Genomic DNA, 21,788 nt, shown 5'->3' on the forward strand with positions numbered 1-21,788 from the left:
GACAGCTCTTGGTATAGCTGTCTATTTCTGGCTACAGAAGCTTAGATGGAAGATACCTCCTGCCACTTGGAGGAAGAGAAATACTTCAGAGAATACTTTCAGAAGCTGTATATGCATGGATGACAGCTCCCTGCCTGCTTTGCTTGCGAGGTTCTCTACATAGAGAAAGATTAACAAACTTGCCCTGAAGTCAGCGACGTGTTAATGAAAAATCGATCTCAGTGCCAAACCAAGGGCAAACTCTGGCTTTGCTGGTTTTTTCCCCCTTTCTGGAATGTGCACTGAGGCAACAGGAAGGGGTTGGTCACACCTCTTTTGTAAAGTCTGAGCACCTGTTAGCAAAACCTTCTGGGACATCTGGACGGAGGTTGCTGGGGTGTGTGAGTTGAGCAGTCTGGTTGAAGAGGGCCAGTGCTTGTTGGCCTTGCCCTCATCATCCAGAGAGCGCTCTGTACAGATTGCTGAGCTAACATCAGCCAGCTCCCTCGGAGAGGAGTGTGCTTGGCATTGCCGCCATGCTCCCTCTCTAGGAGTGAGGGAAGAGGAGAGCTGACACTCCAGCCTTCGTAGAGCTTTTAACAGCTGGGTACATGCTTGGACTTCAGTTCAGTGATTCCTGGATTTTAAAAAAGGCACCTTTTTTCAAGGGAAGGTTACTCTTTTAAGCTTATTTTTTTAAACTTATTTTTAAATGACGCACCTGAACCCTGATCATCCATTCTTACCTGCCTGCAAGGCTGATATCTCCATTCTGAGGTTCATAATTAACTTTTTTTGGCATGTTCCACTTGGAGAACGATCATATGGGAACTTGGGCAGTCTTTCAGCGTGGTGTGTAAATCAGGGCTGCCTCCCTGTTTGTGGAATGCTAGCTGTAGTGTGAATAGTCTGTTGGCTCATCTGGCTAGGGCTTCTGCAGTCAGAGCTGACTAAAGGGACCAAACACCCTGTCTGTCCTCATGCAGGTCCAGGGTGGGGACAACATGCTTTTCACAGGAGTTTCTTTGTTGCTGGCTACCCTGCTCCTTTGAGGGTCTGAAAGATTTAGCAGAATTTAAAAGTATCCAAGGTTAGAAAAAAGAAATCTCTCTGAGCTTCAGAGTGATCGTTCTTGTAGCTCACAGCTCTGACGCACACTTCAGAGTGATCGTTCTTGTAGCTCACCGCTCTGACGCACTCTCTCGCTGCTGCTCTCACAAGTGTCCCACTCCTTCCTAGTCTTCAGGTATGCCGACTTTCATTGAGCAACTTGGTGTAATATATCAGAAACATACCACCCACTTCCTGAAGCAAAACCAGCCAAGTTCTGGCTGAGGCATTCCTAACTCTTCATCATCCTGTAACTGAGTGTGGTTGTAAGGGATAGCTTTTCCATACTTCCTTGATGCTTCCAAATGTATCAGTTCATTGTTAGTGCAGTTATGATCTACATATAGAAAATGGGTGAGATAAGGACACATCTGGGAACTGCATTAAAACAGCCATAACAAAACAAATTCTGCAGCTTTTCTGGCAGGGTCCATTGGTTGTTATCAGCTCATTTATGAGTACGCTTAGTGCTAAATGTGTGCTTTGCTGCTTTTTTTTTTTGGTGGTGAATCTGGAGCCCTTCATGCTGTTATGTCCCTAGCACCTTTTTATTTTTTGTTTTGCAATAGGGTCTTAGTTGCCTTAGCTGGGCTCAAACATAAAATGGTCCTGCCTCAGCCTCCCAGAGTGTGATTTACAGGTGTGTGGCACCATGCCCAGCTGTCTGCATAACTTTTTACATGTACTAGGTAGGACTGACTTGTTCTCTTCCCTTGCATTAGGGCAGAAATCTGAAGAGGAGAAAAGTAAGGGAGTCATTTCTTAGAGAAACTACTTTCTGAGGTGTGATATCTCCATCCCCACAGCTGAACAGGCAAAGAGAGGTTTCTTTTCCTTTTTGTGTGTGTCTCTTTGAGACAGGGTCTCGCTGTGCAGTTCACGCTGGCCTTGAGTTCACTTTGTAGCCCAGGCTGGCCTCGAACTCACAACGATCCTCCTGTGTCAGCCACCCAAGTGCTGGGATTACAGGTGTGCGCCATCACGCCCGGTGTGGTTTTCATTTAAGTAATGTGAAAAGGGACTTGTGAAGCACAAGCTGTTTTACATTCTGATGTTCTATGACTTTCTTAAGTAAAAGTCCTTTTGATTTTCATAGATAGTATGAGTGTCTCCACCTTTAGTGAAATACGAAACCCCAGGCTCAGTAATACATGCTGTTCACTGAGAAATCACACCAGCATAAGCTCTTCTCCAGTTAAAAGTGTTTTTTTAAATAAACAAATGTTTTTTTGGTACCTCATATTGAAAATACGTGTATAATTCCTCAGTAAAGCGGTTGTTTTGGTGATAAATATTTCCAGTGGTGTACTTGAAATGTAAGTTTCCATCAGAATATAAGAGCTGTTTTCAAAAGTTTCTGCTCTTTACTTTCAGTGGGGTTGTGGCACCCATTGAGAATGTGTATAAATGTTGCAGAAGAATATTTTTGTTTAAGGAGAATACAAATGTTTCCTTACTATGAAAGTGTCCCAAAGACTGTAACCAAGATTCACTTAAGAATAGGAATAGAAAAACCCGTTAATTTGAAGTACCTTCCGAGTTCCATGAAGAGAGTGTTAACGCACACCTTGGAAGCTAAGCTTTGAGGGCTGTAGTATTACTGTGTTGTATTAGGTCACAAGAATGGTGAACCCTTTGTGCTTCAGCAAAAAACAGAGGCCTGTTAGTTGGAAGAGATCTTAGAATTCATGAAGCCCATTTGCCGTGCAGTCCTCAAGCTTTCTCTAGCTACCCTGTTAAGTGCTCTCCCTTCGGGCAACCCTGTGCACTTCTGGAGAGCTCTAGTGGTCGGGAAGAAACACCTCACTCTGAGACACTGCAGAACTTTTGCCTCAACTTGCCAGAGTCTGCAGCAGCCCAGCATGAGGACTGGTGAAGTTGTCTCTGCTAGGCTTTTCCCATAGGGCCAGTCTGGTTGCCCACTTCCGGACACTCTTAGGTTGCTCAGTACCCAGGGGTAATTTAGCGTAGTTCCAACAAGGAAGCAGGCAGGATTGCACAGCCTTGTGTGGCTTCATGTTATGACAGGTGTTCATTGACTTACTATCAATTTTCACCTCAGTTTGGATACTTTACCTTAAAAATGTAAATGCAGATCTGTATGTGTGCTTGGCCAATTTTGAACCCCTTCTCGGGCTTGGATTCTTCGCTAGGCAAACTGCTTTGTGAGGTAGGGAAGAAAGTGTTCAGCAGGCAGTGAAAATTTGTCTTGAGAAATTAACCTTTACTCTGCAGATTTGAAGTTGTTTGTAATTTTCCCTTTATCAGAGAGCAGAGTTAAAAATTCTAATGTATATATAGTTAAAAGAGAAAATGTATCAAGATAACTTGATACATAAATTAATCCCAGTTTTATAACAGTTGTTTTCTTTCCCTTCTTTTTTTCACTGTTTACATTTATATCTAGACAAATTTACCGCTGGATGAAGTGAGGACTTTTTTTCTTCTTAAAAGTAGAGTACTGAGTAGAGAGAATGCTTCTAGTATTCTAAAGCTGAGAAACAAGTATAAAGTTTATTCATTACATATTTACCATTGTCCTTTGTGTGCTAGTTGTTGTGCATCTAAGAATACACTGATGAAAGAGAAATACCTAATAATTGATGGAGAATACAGTATAGAAGGTAAGGTAGTCATTTAACAAATGATTACACAAGTTTTAAGCACAGTTGTGGTACATGTAAAAAAAAAACAAAAAAAAAAAAACAAACAACAGATCAACAAGGATACATAACAGGAGGACCTGGGACCTGGGCTAGTACTGGGGTGGGGGGCGCTACACAAAAGTCTTCCCTGAGAAATTTTAAGCTTAATTCATTCTCATTAATCTGTTGTCCTTATGTATAAAATCACAGGATATTAAAAGATACCAGTGCTGTTGCTAATAAGATTAGAAAGCCATCCTTAAATTGTAGGATTCTTAGACAGATTGGTTCAGGGATTAATGGCACTGGAGACAGCTGTGGGGTTCACTCACTGTATTAGTCCGCTCTGTCTGCCATAAATACTATAGGCTGGGGGCTTAAAGAACAGAGATTTATTTTCTCACAGTTCTGGAGGCTGCAAGTGCAAGATCAAGGTGTGGTCAGCTGTTGGGTTAATAGTATCTGTTAGTTACTGTGGGCTGATCAGGCCTGCAATCTCCCAAATGAGTAGACGTTAAGGCTTAAATAAATGAGACAACTGAAATGATTTTAGGGCTCCAGGAGGGTCCAACTCTCTTGCAGAATTCGACATTCTCTGAGTTAAGACCAAGACTTACCTGGGCAACCCATATTTATTTGGTTTTCAAACACAGGAGAGGGATACTGAAGAAAATAAAGGAATCTGGGCAGAACTTTGGGAATCCCTTTATGGATTTCTCCAAGTAATACTTTATATTAATTTAGGAGAACTGTGTTACATCCAGGAAGGCCTTCACTGCAGGAGTGAGGTGCCTGCAGTCTCCTTTTAGTTAATTGGGGTTGGAGTCCAAAGTCCTCAGCTGTGGCCTTGTCTTGTCCTTTGAGGCTTCTTGGCTTCACCCACCATTACAAACCTCAGTGGGGCCCAGTGACTCACAAGTAAACTTGAAAAGCCAGTTGGTTAATGTAAGTCCTGCTCAGAGCTACTTCATAGTGGTCTCCGTTAGTCAGTGTGGTTTCTGATGAGGTCGTCTCATTGCTTGCATTTAGCCAACTTTTCAGTCTGTCCCTCACCTGGCCTTCCCTTTGTGTGGATAGAGTTGGGGTTGGGGAGACCATGTCGCCTTTTCTTCTTTAAGGACAGTGGTCCTCTTGTGTTTGGGCCTACCCTTATGGCCTCATTTAATCTTAGCCATCTCTCGCTAGGCGCTATCTTCAAATACAGTCACATTGGGTATTAGACCTACATGTAAATTTGTAGGGGTAGAGGAATAATTTAATCCATAACACTAAGGCACCACTAAAAATCCATCCACCGCTAGATTTTTCTTGCTGCGCAGAATCATAGAATACCAAACAATTTAATTCCTTCTAAATGCTCCAAATTGTTCTGCCGTCACATTCATTCTTTGCTCTGCTGCTGATTTTGAGAAAGAAGCAAGTGCTTTTGAAGGCATTTGGTAACGGAAAAACAAAGTGCCATGTTATGTTGTAAATAACTAGAGAAGTGGAAATCTTGTCTATTAATAACATGTTTCAAGGAGATGAAGTTATGGGCTTGATTATGGTCAGGCAAGTAACTGGCAAACGCAGTTTCCAAAGTCACATTGCCAGGAAGGCTTTAAAGATGGTTAGAGTGATCTAGAAGCTCTGGCCTTGTACTTCTCAGCCTTTTCCCTCCTTTTCAGGGAACAAGGAAAGTTGTTGATTTCTTTTCTTGTAAAACCTGTGGAGATTTTATTCCCCCCCTTTTTAAGACTTTACTTTCATTTTGAAGTGATTTGAGCAAGAATGAGAGCCAAGCAAATTGAAATTACTGTATAAGCCCATGCTCACATGGCCTTGGACAAGCTGTGAGATACCCTGTGACTTTCTGGGAAGTGTGCTGTAGTATCCCCAGCCTGAGTGTTTAGCTGATTGGCATGTTTGGATTATGGTCTGGCTCTCTGGTAGACATATTTAACATATGGCTATTACTCAACAAAAAATGCATACTACTGGTTGTCAGACCCTCTGGTAGAGCTCCTTTGTGATCTTAACCTCAAGGTAGACACTAGCTTATTTTTCTTGTAAACAAGTGTTTGGGTATTCTGGAGGGTCAAAGTAAATCCACATTTATTTTGACCTTTTTTGCCAAGCTTGATATTGAGCACCTTTAGAAATAAGCTTTTAAATAATAATATACAGAATCTAGTGAATATAGATGGTGTACATTGTTGTACAGTGTTCTGAGTTTTTTAAATAAATTTTTTGGGGGGCTGGGGATTTAGCTCAGCGGCACAGCGCCTGCCTGGCAAGCACAAGGTCCTGAGTTCGATCCCCAGTACTGGAAAAAAACCTAAATAAATAAATAAATAAATAAATAAATAAATGTTTTTTAAAACAGATTTTTTTTGGTTTTTCTCCGGTACCAGGAACCGAACTCATGACCTTGCGCTTGCCAGGCAGGTGCTTTTGCCACTGAGCTAAATCCCCAGCCCCAAATAAATGTTTTTTAAAACAGATTTTAACTAGGTTTAAACAAATGTTAGTAATAAAAATTTGAGCATGTTAAAATGGTAATTATTTGAATGGTTTTTCTGGGATTGATTTCAAGGATCATAGGCCAACCTGTACTCATTTTGTTTATTTGAAAGGTAACAGGGTTCTAAATAAGTCTGGGAAACATTCAGAGACGGGAAAGGCTTGCTGCTGAAGTGCTCACTCAAGCAATGAGAATTATTTGAACTGCTTTTAGAGAAAATATAAGTAATAAAATTTAAATGTCTAGAAATTTAGGTAGATGTTAAAATTAGGATTTAGGATGTTTTATAAAGGAAAATGATCTTAAAATATAGTCTGTATTTAAAATAAATCTGTTTAAGGCAAATCCAAATGAGATTGTGAGATTAATGATTTCTTCAGTCCTCCCTAGTCAAATATGATCCTTCGTGCTTTGTGACAAGTGAAAATAAATTTTTTATTAAAATTCATCCTTTGCTAAATGAATCTGCATAAAGAGAACATTGTTCATTATAAAACAGTAAGCATTTTACTCGGGTCTAAGATTCATATTTTTTAGGCAGAAAGAAGCATTGCATTTCAGAGTTGCACGACTGGTGACACTGCTCCTGCCAGCTGCTGTTTCACTTGACAGCTGTTTCTGAGTGTGCACTCTGGGCTGGGGACTGTTCGGGTTCTGGTGGTATAAATACGAACTGAAAAAATCGGGTACTGGCCCTTGAAGGGTGTGTTTGTGTGTGGGAGAGGGAGGGGCAGGCATTTGGTGTGGATGGTACTGTTTTTCATCACAATTTCACATACTGTTTTCATTTGACCCTCATATGTGTTTTCACTTGATTGATTTGCAGAGAATTTTGGTACTGGGCTGCTGTAGGAATGAGTCAGCTTCAAAATAGAAAGAACATTATGATTATTGTTCTGCTGTTGTGCAGACACACGTGATACTGACTTACGAAATTTCATGACAAATAAGGCAGTGAAATTCCAAACTCAACTGAAATTCAGGATTAGTATTTTGGCAGCAGTGCTGTTAGAACTATATTCTGATGTAATTTAAAACTATTGGAAGTAAATGTAACAACAAAATGGTTGTAGCTCTTTATAGTAGCTCAGAGACTCCACATTGACCATGAGTCCATAGTATTAGGCCTATACTGATTTAATGATTTTAATTTTAACTGCCTTTCTCCATAAGGGAAATAAAAGCAAGGAAAGCTTTTAACTGCCATGTATGTGAAGATGGCCACATACTTAGTGGGGATTATTTTTTAACAAGTTTAGTTTGGTTCAAATTAGCTTTGCAAACAAACATTGGAAAAGCTAACTTCCCCTTTGCATTCTGTACATTTACAAAATACTGCAGATTTCTTTAAAAAAGATTAGGACTTAATTAAATTATCTTAACAATTTAAGAGAGTCAGATGTAGGCAGAGAAAAGAAATAAAGTACTTTGTTTAAAATGTTACTATACCTGGGGATATAGCTCAGTGGCACAAGTGCCTGCCTGGCAAGCACAACTTAGGCATTCTTTTTTGCCGCTGAGCTATATGCCCAGCCCATAAAAATAAAAATTTTAAAATGTTAATATGTAAATAGTAAATGAGGATAAATTTCTACATAGTATATTGATTTTTTTTCTTTCATTTAAGGGACTTAAATAATGAATCCATGTGTAAGTGCACCATTTGGTATGCAGTTTACTGTGCAAAATGAAGAAAAGTCAAAGTAATACCCTGTCCTCCCACTCCTGCCCATATTAGTATATTGTTCATGTTGAAAAATGTGTTTGTGATCATACTTTGTAGTAATAATTTTTTTTAAATTTTTTTATTTTAAAGAATAAAAAATAAAAAGCCATAAAAACATTAAAAACAATACAGAATTTCAAAACAAGATGATAGGAAATCAACAATGATTATATTGCATATTGTTATCTTTGGAATAGTTGTTCAGATTATGAGATATAAACATGTAAAATTGGTCAAAAAAATTAAGCATTAACCGTTCCTTTCAGTAAACCAATAGAAATTAGTAGTACAGTTATCTCAGCTATCATATATATAATTTTTCCCTTTTTTCTTTCCTCCTTTCTGTAGCAGTTTCTATCTCTTTTACAATATCTATTGTACCCTTCAGTTTCTTACACTAGGGACACAATACGATGTTTACACATATGGGTCTGGTTTATTTCATTTATGAGTATAATCTCTAGTTACATCCATTTACCTGTAAAAGCCTCGAGTTTATCTTTTTTTTATACCTGAGTAGCACTCTATTGTATAAAAATAACCACTTTTTTTTAATCCATTCCTCAATTGATGGGCATTTGAGTTGTTTCCAAGATTTAGCTATGACAAATTGCGCCGCTATAAACATGGGTACACATATATCGCTATGGTACGATGTTTTCAATTTTTTTAGGAAAATACCCAGAAGGGGAATAACTCGGTCGCGTATTAGGACCTCCAATCCTAGTTTTTTGAGAAATCTCCACACTTATTTTCACAGTGGTTGTACCAATCTACACTCCCACCAACAGTGGAGAAGGGTTCCTTTTTTCCCCACAGCTTTGCCAGCATTTGTTACTGGTTGATTTCTTGATGATAGCCATTCTCTCTGGGGTGAGATGGAATCTCAGTGTTGTTTTAATTTGCATTTCTCAAATGACTAGTGATGTTGAACTTTTTTTATATGTTTATTTGCCATTTGTATTTCTTCATCTGAGAACTGTATTCATCTCAGATGCCCATTTTTTGATTGGGTCTTTGAATTTGGGGGGCCTGATTTTTTTAAATCCTGTATATGTTCTAGATAGAAGTCCTTTGTCTAAGGATTAGTTGACTAAAATTTTTTCCCAATTCATGGGTTTTCTTTTCACTCTCTTGGTGATTTCTTTTGATGTGCAAAAACTGTAATAATAAATTCTTAGTGATGATGAGATCTTTTTGACAAACTGTTGTAAATAAAACTATAGTCATATATTTCCCATTAGTGACATCTTTTAAAATAAGTAAGCCAGTGTGGTGATGCACACCTGTAATCCCAGCACTTAGGAGCCTGAGGCAGGAGGATTGCCATGCGTTCAAGGCCAGCCTGTGCTACATAGTCAATTCAAGGCCAGGTTGAACTACACAGGGAGACCCTGTCTCAAAAAAAATTTTTTTCCTTTACAGCAAGAGTAATTTTCTCCTCCCAAGAGTGGAGCCTAGTTGAATTTCCACATTTGAAGAAACAAGATTTTTTCTCCAAGCTTAGTTGTTTATAAAGGTACATCCAGCCTTCTAGTGGCCATGTTCATCTTTTTGGAAGGGGTAACCTCCAAATGTTGGGAAAGAAGGTTTAGAAATTTCTTTTTTGTCTTTTTTTTTTTTTTTTCCTTCCTGGTACTGGGAATTCAACTCAGGACCTTGCACTTGCCAGGCAGGCACTTGTGCCACTGACCTGTATCCCCAGCCCAGGAACAAAGGTTTAGAATGGGTGCTTTAGGCTTAGAATTTTGTTTTAGCAGAAGGTGGCAAACCTTCAGTGTTCCTCCAAAGTGCCTTGTTAGTGTTTGAAGGGAGTAACCCTCATGTGGGTTTTTATGTCACAGACAAGACAGAGGACCCTGTGGTACATGAACTTGGAATTTTTTGGCGCGCGCGCTCACACACACACACACACACAGGTGCTTTCATCTTTGTGTCTTCGAAGTCCTTCTACTTTCTGAGTCTTTGTTTACTTAAAGGAGATGAGCATCTAGGCCTGGTGGCACAGGCCTGTAATCCTAGCAAGCTGAGTTGCAAGTTTGAGCCCAGATTAGGCAGTGTGACACCCTGCCTCAAAATAAAAAAAAAAAAGGGCTGGGATTGTAGCTCTTTGTGAAGGTCCTGCATTTGATTCCCAGGACTGAAGACAGGAGGCAGGTGGGGAAGAGATAGAAATATTTTCTTCTTAAGTTGGCAAGTGTCTCTCAGCCTTTTTTCATTATCCCCATCCTCTACCAGGAATCTTTTAGACGTTTTTTTTCCCTAATTGCCCACCTACACAAAAAATGAATGTGCGTTTCTTTGGGGTAATATCATCCCATCTTGAATGCCTTTGCAGGGAGACCCAGCAAGGTGAGTTGTTGCCTTAGGCAGTAATTAGACTTTAATGAGAACTAACCCTTGTCCACATGTAAGAACCTTGAGTCCTTCAGGTGTTTTCCGCAGTCCTTAGATACTAAAAAGGGGCTTGCCTCAAAAGGAAAGCGAACTTGCTCATTTAAGGCAGGAGTCTTGAAGTCATTCAGAGTTGGTTCAGGTTCTCTTGGCTTTCTCATCACTTTGCTGTGCCATCGTGGGCAAAGCCTTAGTTTATTCATCACTTACTCCATCTTAGTTTATTAGCAAAGTGGGGACTACCCAAAAGGTTGCTGGGGAAGACTGAACGAGAAAGCGAGAAATGCTCCATGTCCTGTGTAGAGTGAGCCTTTAAATGTCGTTTTAGTTGTGTTAGGATTTAGACTCATCAGCTTTGTATTTAAAGCTTAAATACAAGAAGATAAAACAAGCTTAGACACCAAGCAGATAAAACAGTTAAGATATTATACTCTAGTAAAGTAGAAGGAAAACTAATAAAACTAGTAAGTAATAGTGGGAGATTTAGCACACTCTGTCATTGATAAATAAGAGACAAATGTTAATAGGGCTGTAGACTGTTTATGTCTGTGTTTATTAAATAAGCTTAATTAAATAGGTCTCTGAGAACTGTTTCCTCCCAAAATGGTCTGTGAGTTTCAGCTGTAGTTTGTACAGCTGTTTCATGCTTTTTATACAGTAGGTGTGTTCCTGTAAAGCTTCAAGCAAGGTTGATTATTTTAAAGTGAATGACTTTTAAAGGGCCTTGTATACTTGTGGCTTTTATTTTATTTTAGATAAGTGTGTAGCGTAGGCTACATGCAGTCCTGCCTCAGCTTCACAAGGGCTGGAATTACAAGCATGAGCCACCCCACTTGGCTTACTTGTGGCATTGAAAAATTTTGTTAACTGTCATATTGGGACTTTTGTTTATGTCTTGGTGTTTGTACACAGACAGCTCTGAATATGCAGGATGGAATCTTGGGTGCTTTGGGGCACTAGCTCCATGAATATGAGTAACAGTGAGCTGTGTTTACTCATCACAGTGGTTTCTTGCAGGTACCCCTCTTTATTGGCGATTTTGCACATCCCACAGGATGCCTCAGTGGTGAAATTGTGAACAAGATGCAGCTTTTCTTCAGGCAACTGAATGGTTGAGAAAGTGCAGGCAAAACCCTCATAGTTGATTAGTAGAAATTCTCAAACACACAGTTTGGTTTGTTCAGGTCCTGAGGAGGACTTATTTTTAATTTGTTTTTAAGATTAGCATACCAGCATTATCGTTCATGCTTTTTCAAGCCTTTTATGAGTAAAGAGGGGAGATTTTTGAGTGTTTGCAGAACATTTAGGTCTGTCAGTTTTACTGAAGTAATTGTTAGCATCTGGTTTTCCTCCTTAAAGAGAATTGGCAAGTGTTGGTCACCTTCATCTTGTTTAATTTATTTGAACCTTTAATTAAGCTTGAGTATTAAGAAACTGCGCCTTTGTGTGTGTGTGCTCATGTGTGATGCCAATGAAAATTCCATTTATTTTCTATTTGTTGCTTTGCTCTGTGAAATCTGAGAGGTTCAGATTAAAATTCATTCTTTTCCTGGCTAAGGACTAAATTAAAAAGGGAAGTCTACATTTTAATAGTACATAGAGAAGCACCTTATTAAATATACTTTCATGTTTATTAGCTGCCTACTTTAAAAATATGACTTTCTTGAGAGCAGAGTGTCCACCAAATAACTGCACTTAGCTGTCCCTATCCTGGAGCAGTTGTTAGCTTGGGATAAGAGTCAGACAGGGAAATGGGATGCTGTGGGAGGTTTTGTAGAGCAACAGAAGAGTGTGCTGGAAGGAAGTTTAAGTATGACCTCTGTTTCTTTATAGAACAAAAAAACCTATGAATTTATCTGTTACCTCTGTGACAGAAAATAACAGCAAATAAAATTTTTCTCTCTGGGCTATGACAAGTACTGACTTTCAGAAATTTAATAACTACAAAGGAGAACAAAAAAATTTGCGTGGCAGGATCCTGGCTTGATCCGAGTGTGGATGAGTCAGTGATAGGGAGAGGCTCGGTCACTGGGCTGGTAACAGGCCCTTGGCTGGGGTTGCTCCAGAGCTGGACTTGCTGTTAGTGGCCCTGGAGGCCCTGCTGTGGTTCGTTCTCATCCGTCAGCAGGTGGCACCAAACCCTCAAAGCTTGTCTAGAGACAGCTAACGCTGTGTTTGGCTTTCACCTTGGGCAGCACTAAGTGGGATTTTCCGTATGTGCAGAATTTGGAATTAATACTACACACACACAACCAGAGACAAAATCTTCCAAGGCTGAATTTTAAAGATGTCTTTGGTGCTGATACAGTCATGAAAATTAACTACCTCTAAGGTCAAATGGTGTATGACAAATTTCCTTCTTTTGTCTCTTTATGAAAGCGGTTTATAGCTGTTAAATGCAACTATAAAAATATTCAATAGAATATATTTATTGGATTAGTTTTCTATAATTTCTGGTGTTTTTATGAAATCCTGTAAATATGTTAGTAATGTAAGTAGTAAAATGTGATAAATCAGTACATTTATCCTGTTGCAATTGATCATGCCTGTCTGAGCGCCTATATTTTACTTCCATTCAAGATTTTTCTGTTCAGTGATGATGAGTGCTACATGATTACAGAGGTTATGGGTCAGTTGTAAGGGGGACCCATTGCTTCCTGAAGATGTAGGATATATTGGTGGTATTGGATTGCTCATGAGAAAACAGCTAATCGTGAAAAAGGAGGCAGTTGTACACTTGTTTCAGCTTATTTATCCTGAAAACCTGATTGTATATAGTTAAAAGCCTAATAAGAGGAATGTTTCTTCTCAGTATATTTAGCTTTATTTTTTTCGCATGGTGGCATGTGTGCAGGGAAAAAATATCCCCTGAAGAGTCCTGTGATGCTGTGTGATGCTCTGATTCTCTCAGCACACAGGCTCTACTGATGAAGCCTACACTAGTCTATTTACATTCTCAGTGCATACTGAATGAGTCTTTTGCTAAGTGAGCAGTCAGGTATAAAAGTCTTATAATAAATGTCTAAATCTTAATATGGAGTGGGGGAGGGAGGATAACATATTTTCCTTTGGGGCATTTTCCTACCACTAAAAGAGGAATCATCTTTTTCCCTCCCTTTCTTCAAATTTGTAGTTAACGTACTTAGATGGCTCTATATGCCTAAGTCTGAGTCTCTGTGGTTAAATTTAAAATATCCAGGAATTTAATCATACCAGTGCAAGTCACATGCAGAGCCTGGTTTGGGCCAGCAGTTCTCTGATGCCTCAGATCTGGTCAGTCCTTCCCCAGGCCTTGTCACTACTCTCTCTGAAACATACATACATCTCGACTCCAATGTCCAGGGCCTAACACCACCATTTCTGGAGTAGCCTGCCAACTGGCCCCTCCTTCTTTTCTTGCCTCCTAGAATCTGTTTTCCACAAGGCACCAGGAATAATCCTTTAGAAGCATATAGCAGGGAATGTCATATACTAGGTTAAAATCCTGCAGTGGCTTCCATACACACTGAGATCACAGCTCTAGGGCCAGGGATATAGCTTAGTGGCACAGCACCTGCCTGGCCAGTACAAGGTCCTGAGTTCAAGTCGCAGTACCTCTGCCCCCCGCCCCAAATCATAGCTCTTCCTGCCCTGGCCCCACCCACCTCTGAAGCCTCATCTCCTGTCTTTCCTCTTCACACCAGACTCCAGCTACACTGCAGACGTGGCTCCTTCAGTATGCCACTCCTTTGCCTGGCTGTTCCTTTCAATCTGTGTGTGCCTTGTTCCTTTTTGACATTGAGGGCTCAGTTTCAGTACCAACTTAGGCCTTTCTTGACCATCAGGTCTAAAATATTCTCTCACGTTACTCTGCCTTCAATTTATTTTAATTCTCTCATCTTTTCTTGTGTGCTTTCTTATCCAGCTCCTTCTACTAGGACATAAGCTTCATTGCAGCCAGGTCCATAACTTGTTTATTGTTATCCGTAGCATCTGGAACAGTGCTGAACATGTTGTAAGTCTTCAGTGTACAGTATTTAGGCTCAGTGAGTGAATAACAGCTATATTGAAACAAGAAGCTCTGTTTAAAGTTAAACATAGTCCTTAAGTCTATGACAGTAGTGTAGTAAAGAGAGTGATGGGCCAAAAGTTGAGGTCCAGGTCTTTTATATTTACCCCTGAAAGAACACTGACTCACAGTGGGTTCCTGAAGAGTGGGTATGAATGTCGGTTGGAGAATTTATGATAACATTTTAAATAACTGCAATCATTTATTGAGCATCTACTATGCACTGATACTATCCTTGGTGCCATATATTTGTATCTAAATCTTGGGCGTAAGTTTTTGAATGTTATTGAAATATACAGAAGAAATGATTTGTTCTCTTATATAACATTTTATGAATGAGACGTTAAAAGATTACAGTTTATGATGATACCCAACAAAAATAAATGAGTTCTTTCAGAAGTGCCACGTGGGTGTAGATACAGCTGATAAAACTTTAAAATTGCAGTTTAAACTTTGGAGACAAGAAAAAACTGTTGGGTGTCATCTCATTCAGTCCTCTCAACAATCTGTGATGTGTCTTTCCTCTTTCATGATTTGGAGACGCTAAGAGCTTGGACATACAAAATAGCTTGTAACTTGATCACACGTGTACTATGAGGCAGTGCTGAAGTTCAAAACTCCAGAAGGCCGGTTCTGGACAAGCACTAGTTGTTTTACTTCCTACTCACTTTTAGCCCAGCAGATTTTGTGAGGAATGTATACACTTCGTTTTTTTTGTTTTGTTTTGTTGTGTTTTTACACTTTGGACAGCTAAATATGTTCTTTGTTTTCTTTCTCACAGAACTCTAAAAAGGAGCTGATGTGGAGGAGTAGCTGAGACAGTTCAAGATGACGACCACAGTAGCCACCGACTATGACAACATTGAGATTCAACAACAGTACAGTGATGTCAACAACCGCTGGGACGTGGATGACTGGGACAATGAGAACAGCTCTGCGCGGCTCTTTGAGCGGTCCCGCATCAAGGCTTTGGCAGGTGAGTCCTCTTTCACTCCATCATGGAGGCCCAGGAGGCTCTGTTTAAGATCTCCTTTGAAATCAGCTACTCTGACCCTGTTACAGCCACCCTATTTGACAGATGTCTCACTTCTATTTAAACGTGTCCCATGAGAGCAGATTGACCATTTTGTGATGTTGTCAGTTTTGTGTTTGGAGAGCTCAGTCCTAATGGCCAAAATAATTTAGAGTATAGAGTGATCTCTTTATGGTAGTTCAGAAAAGGCTAAGGATTTTGTTATTTTTGATATATTTTACATTTCAAAATATTGAGGCATACTGTGCCTTACATACAAAGATATCTCAAACAGCCTGTGCACTTTGTGCTTGTGATATATTCATTGATTGGAACTGTACAACACTGTACTGTTAGTGTCACATCTGAGAGGCAATAGCTTATTAGGATAAGGGCATATATTATTCTGTAATAGGTAAGTTTGCCATTGCTTTATTAATATTAGTGGGGCTACATCCTCACTGTGATTTCTTAGTTCTGTGTTCTTTTTCGATACCTAGAGCATACTTTGAGAATGCCCCTGGTTAGGATGGGGAGTGGGAGTATGTTAACTTAAACTTCCCCTGAAAATGAGGAAAAGGTTCCATCACTTGAAAACTCAGCAATATTGAATTATATGTAAAGCAAGAGTCAAAGTAGAATATTTTGTACTGCCTTTTGAGTACTGCCTCTATACTTTTGAGAGTTCAAAAGGAATTGTTTCTAAAGAGAAGTAGGTTTGTTATTTCCCCCCAGTATCTTTAATCATGATGAAAGTCAAGACTTAGGCAGATATGGAGGTTTGTATCTGAAATCCCAGCATTATGGGAGGCTAAGGCAGGAGAATGACACATTCAAGCCAAGCCTGAGCAGCTTAGTGACCTAGCAAGATCCTGTCTCAAAATAAAAAACTAAAAAAAGGTGCTGAGTATGTAGCTCAATGTAAAGGCCTTGAATTTAGTCCCCTCCCAACTAGTCATGACCCGAACAAGTCAGTTTACTGTTCATGGTGAAAATAGCTTACTTGTACTATCTTTATGATGGAGTCCGACTGTGAAGCATGTATCATTTAGGATTCTCTTCATTTCAAGTAAAAATAAACCTAACCCCAAGTAACAGAGAACATTTATTGGTCACACGATAGTCAGATTTAGCCTTTACTCAAAGCTTACTCCTGAACTTAAATGGTTCTAACTAGAACCTAGTTTCGCTCTCTACTTTTTTTACTTAAGCTAGTGTAACCTGTGTTCACGAGCAGGCCCTATCTTGTAGTTCCAAGGTGGTTGCCCCAGGGCCCAGGCCTCTAGATCTTCCAGACATTCCCATAGATAAGAGCATGTCTCCATCCTCTTGAGCTGGAGAATAGGATATGCTGCTTGACTTCATCTGAACAGAATGCATCTCTAGAGTGAAGATTTGGTCAGTCCTATCGGAAAGGCTTGGCTAGAAAATTTGAAATATACTAGGAAAGAGGAAGAGGATAATGGCTGTTGTGACTGCAGTCAGCTAATAGGTATAGGAAAATGCCTTAGGGTAATTTGCGTCTTGGGTGATGATGATTTTAAGATCTTTTTATGAACTAGCCTGAATGAATAAGTAGTCAGATAGTCATTCACTGTAGAATTGAGACTTTTATTTTCTAGCTTATTCATTAGTATGGAAGCTATGATCTCTACTTGTGCTAGTAGATTGACTTGTACTTTAACCCCTCCCCTTTTTCTTTAATTTTCATTTGAGTCTTAAGTATGCTGGTGGTGACTAATTATCTTTGATCATAAGTCTTTAACTTTCTGGTTCTAGGATACCCTACCCTGTCTTGTCTCCTTTTAGGACAGTTTCACTTACAGACTGCAGAGCAGTTCCTTACTTTTTATATTTGGTCTTTTCAAATGTTTAGAAGAGAGACTCCAGCTGTCCTTAGTATTCATCATTTGTCCTAACTTTCCTAGGATGTTTACCTAGATCACAGAATAACTGTGTCACAATAATAATAGTAGCTTTCAATATGGTGCTTACTGTGTGTCAGACACTGTTCTAAATGCATTACATATATTAACAGTTAATCCCATAATAGTTGCATAAGAGAGATTATTATCTGTAAAGTACAGTTAAGGAAACAGAGGATTAAATAACTTGCTAAGGACTGACTGCTGGCACACCAGCCTTGATGACCAAGAAGCAGCACAGAGAACTGTACTCTTCCATCTGTGAATCCACCTGGAATACCTGGCAGGATGGAAAACAGCTCTTTGTTAGAGAAAACCTTCATCTGAAAGATTCTCCCTCATGCAAGCTGGTTAAAGAGGGAGTATCTCAACTTTTTTGCTTGTACAAATTTAAGACTTAGATAGAAAATAGACTTTAAGAAAATAGAGTTAAGATTAATTACTGCCACATACTCAGAGTTTTTATATATATCCAAAATGTATATATCCTGTATATCATCGTTCAGCATATTTTATCAGCATGAAAAGTTGTTAGTGAGGTTTTACATTTTTATACTGTCTTTGAAATATAACATTTTTATATGAGACTGATGACATATTCCTATATCTAAAATTGAACGTAGAATGAAAACATGGTGGACAGTACTTGCTCCTTTCCTTGGTTTGGCTGTGTAGAGTTCAGACAAGAAGACGAGAATATTCTTCGGTTCTATCAAGTAGCAAAGATACTGTAGCATGCTGGTTCAGCCTTGAGGCACAGTACTGTGAAGTGATTTTTATGTCTTCTGTAAATTATTTCCTACACTACATTCCTGACCTTTGACCTGATTGCCTCAATATTGTAGAACATGTGATTCAGAATAAACTGAACATATTGGAAAATACTATTTTTATTTGAAAGAAAAAAATCATAAAACTTTAATCTTAGACGTCAAAAGTAAATGTTTTCTTTTTACAAATGAAGGATGTTTGTGATTGTAGTTCACATTTTGTAAAATCAACATAAATTAAGAGAGGAAGTCCTTTAAAATGTGCAACATTTAGTTTCAGAATATTGATAAAAATAATTACAGAGTTAATGTCTATCAATACTAATGAACAGTGAAGAAAAATTTGAGAGAAATGTATACCAAAATAGTCAGTGTTTATGGCTGAGTGACATTTCTATATTTGAATTTTTTCTGAAATAAATTTAGAACTATCTTGTAATTAGAAAAACATAAAAACATCTGAAACATCTAATACTACTTCTAACAAAATGATTGAGTTTAGAAAGCAGTTACTTTAGAGATTATTAGTCATCAGTATTTATGAGCTGAAAGTTTGCATAAGAGCCTTTTTGCTAAGTTGTGGACATTGTATTTGTATTGTTTAGGGGGAATTAAGGACAGTGGTCAGCCATAGGAAAATAACCTATATTCCTAATTGTTTCCTCTACATATATAGAGTAAATAAAATAGCAGTTGTTAATGACCATCTATATAAGCCAAACTGCCTTTTACATAGACATTTATTTCAGTGATTAAGAGTTTTGGGGAAGCATTTTTTTTTTATTATTATTTTTGTGGGAGAAGCATTTAATCAGCTAAGCAAAAAATTCCCAGATCAGTGCTGTATAAATAACAATAGCCACATGTGAATTTAAATTTTCCAAATAAGACATTTTAATTAATGTGTACAAAATATTATTATATAGTAACATGTAGTTGGCATCAAAATTTATTAATGAAATATTTTACATGTTTATACTAAGTCTTTGAAAGTACCTTATTACGCCACATATTACATGGTCAGTAGTCATACTTGGCTAATGGCCACTGATTTGGACAGTGCAGCTCAAATGCCTTCACATAAACATTTAGCTATTGGTTAAAAATTTTGTACATCTTGCTAAAAGAACAAGGTCTTTGAAATGTCCATGAAGTATTTGGTCTTGATCTCTTTATTAAAGAGCACATAGTTGGCTCTTTGACTAGATGTGATGAGGAGTATTGTATCAATTGAACCATTATTTAAAAAATAGATTTCTCCCTTTGTGCTTTCCAGTACTAAACTTCTGTTAAATAGATGCAATATACCAACAAAGATAATTATTTCTCCAGCATCTACGTTCTGCTCTTACAGTAGAAAGTTTGCAGAATACCTAGTCAACCTTTCCAACAAGTAGCATGCTAGTTAAACTGATGCATATTCCAAGGTTTCCCCTCTTCTATAAAGAGGAAGTCTGTTTAGATCATTATGTATACTCCCAGCTTATACCCTCAATTTATTTTTCACATACAAATAGCTTCAGTAGTTTTCTGACTGTAGGAGCATAGTAATCTTTCTTTTTGGAGAGTATAGATTTTTCTAGTTTTCTTCCCCTTCTCTCCCTTTCTTTCTCACTAGTATAGAATTGTTTCTTCCCTGCTTTAGAATTCAGCTGGATTCCTGCTACTACTGTTCTTGATTCTACCTCAGTTTCTGTTATCTTCTAAGTGATGGCTGAAATCTCATGGTAGCTGAGGTGAGTGATCCTAGCTTCAGAGAACCAGGAGATAGAAGCCGTGCTACCATTGCTTCCAACTGTTCCTCTGCTTCATTAAACTTACCAGATAGCTGATCCCTCTTCCTAGCTCAGCCCCTGTCTGCCCTCAGCCTTCCAGAGCTCAGGTTCTTTTTCAGTAACCTCAGTGTACTACTTTCCTCACGTTTACCCTCCCCTATCTCTCATATTCCAACTTTATTGAGATAAAATATACATTTCATAACTTACCCCTTCAAAGTACACAGTTCAGTAATGTTTAAACATACAGAATTGTGCAACAGTCACCATGATCTAATTTTAGTACATTTTGTGGCTCCAAAAAGAAATCCCATCCTATACCATTAACAGTCACTTCCCACTTTCCCTTCCCTCCAGCTTCAGGCAGTCACTAATCTACATTTTAACCTACATTTCATACAAATGGAATCGTACAAGATGTAACCTTTTATGAATAGTTTCTTTAACTTAGCAAAACGTTTTCAAGGTTCATCCATGTTGTTGATATGTGAGTAGCTCATGTCTGTCTCTGCACTCTTGTATAAATAATGGTGAATTAGTGAGAAAGGATGGGCAATACTCTAAAAGCTACCAAGACTGTAGTACTGTGATTTTTATTTTGTGATTGCCCAGAAACAGATGGCGGATCTGTTGTATTACTGCCGACCTAAGAGTACTATGGTCTTAGAAAGTTTTTATATTTGTTGCCTTTATTAAATTCACATACATACATTAGCTTCTCTGCCAGTTTTCTACCAAAGTGGACCTATGAGCAAGTAGATGAAGGAAGACATTTAGTTTATGTACAGGACATTTTTAAAGTCTTGTGTACTTTAAAAGTAAAGTGCCACTAAAGAGCAAATTGAAAATGTTCCAAGATATGTTTTATAATTAACAGTGCAGTTCAAATATCTAAGGGTTTTTCTTTCTTTCTTTCTTTCTTTCTTTCTAGTAATAGGATTAAAGCCAAGCAAGTGCTATACTGCTGAATAACATCCCCAGCCCTTTTTATCTATAGTTTGGGACAGAGTCTAAGTTGCTCAGATCAGCTTTGAACTTAGCATTCCTCCTGCCTCAGCCTCCTGAATAGCTAGGGTTTATTTAACCAATATCCTCAGTGATACCATTCAATTTAATTTTCTAATCTGTTAAGAAAATTGATGCTGAGGAGATTTTATATGACTTCTTAAATTACATTTTGGTGTTGTGACACCCAGTCCGTTAAAGGTGGACCTGACAGTTAAACTGTAAATTTGTTGGTAGTCTTGACATGATCATACTAAATAGTAAATCCAGTGGGAGATTTTCGGGTAACACAGGAGCTAAATATTTAGTTTGCGTTTGCAAATTGGCTTCTCTGCAAAGAATACTGCATTCAGGATTATTTTTAGTTAGTCTAATATACTTGAAGGAACACAAGAGATGTGTGTGATCAAACTGGGGAAGAGAAGAGAATTACTACCAAGTATTGGGCAAATGAGACACAGAAATCCATGGGACTGGCTGATGGAGGGCAGAAAGTGGTCTGCATTTTTCAGATGGCCATGTGCCACACGCTTTGGAGCCCTCTGTTTAGTAATAGTACCTGCTCCTTCATAATTCAGCTACCATCTGACTTTGGTGTGCTGCAATTCCAGCTCTACTTCTTGCCAACTTTTCTGTCTTTTGGCCTCACTGCTAAATGATGTTAATGACTTAATATCTGAGGTTTTATGGTTCAAATTTTTGTAAGATTGGGTGTGGTGTTTGGGTTCTGGTCAGCCCAGACAGATTTTTGTGCCAGGTCATGGCTAGCTGGACACATAAAACTGATTATCTTTGAAAGAAGTACTCCCAGGCATTGAAGAAGAGCAGAAATCTGTATGTACAAAACATACCATTGCCATCTAGCTACCCACAACTCCAAGAACATATGGTTGGAG

General features: G+C 38.6%; 1 protein-coding gene across 3 annotated transcripts in view; it reads left to right on the forward strand.

Annotated features, from left to right (window-relative positions):
• The first annotated feature begins 15,186 nt into the window (after positions 1–15,186).
• The window catches only part of Sptbn1 (spectrin, beta, non-erythrocytic 1), a 129,461-nt gene continuing 122,859 nt past the window's right edge, over positions 15,187–21,788 (forward strand). For all 3 annotated transcript variants that reach the window (XM_005391031.1, XM_005391034.2, XM_005391035.1), the window contains exon 1: positions 15,187–15,381. In XM_005391031.1, coding sequence (XP_005391088.1) covers positions 15,234–15,381 — 148 coding nt within the window. In that variant the 5' untranslated portion in view covers positions 15,187–15,233. The remainder of the gene's footprint in view (positions 15,382–21,788) is intronic.

Source organism: Chinchilla lanigera, unplaced genomic scaffold, assembly GCF_000276665.1.
Source record: "Chinchilla lanigera isolate Chin_1 unplaced genomic scaffold, ChiLan1.0 scaffold00040, whole genome shotgun sequence".
NCBI lineage: Eukaryota > Metazoa > Chordata > Mammalia > Rodentia > Chinchillidae > Chinchilla > Chinchilla lanigera.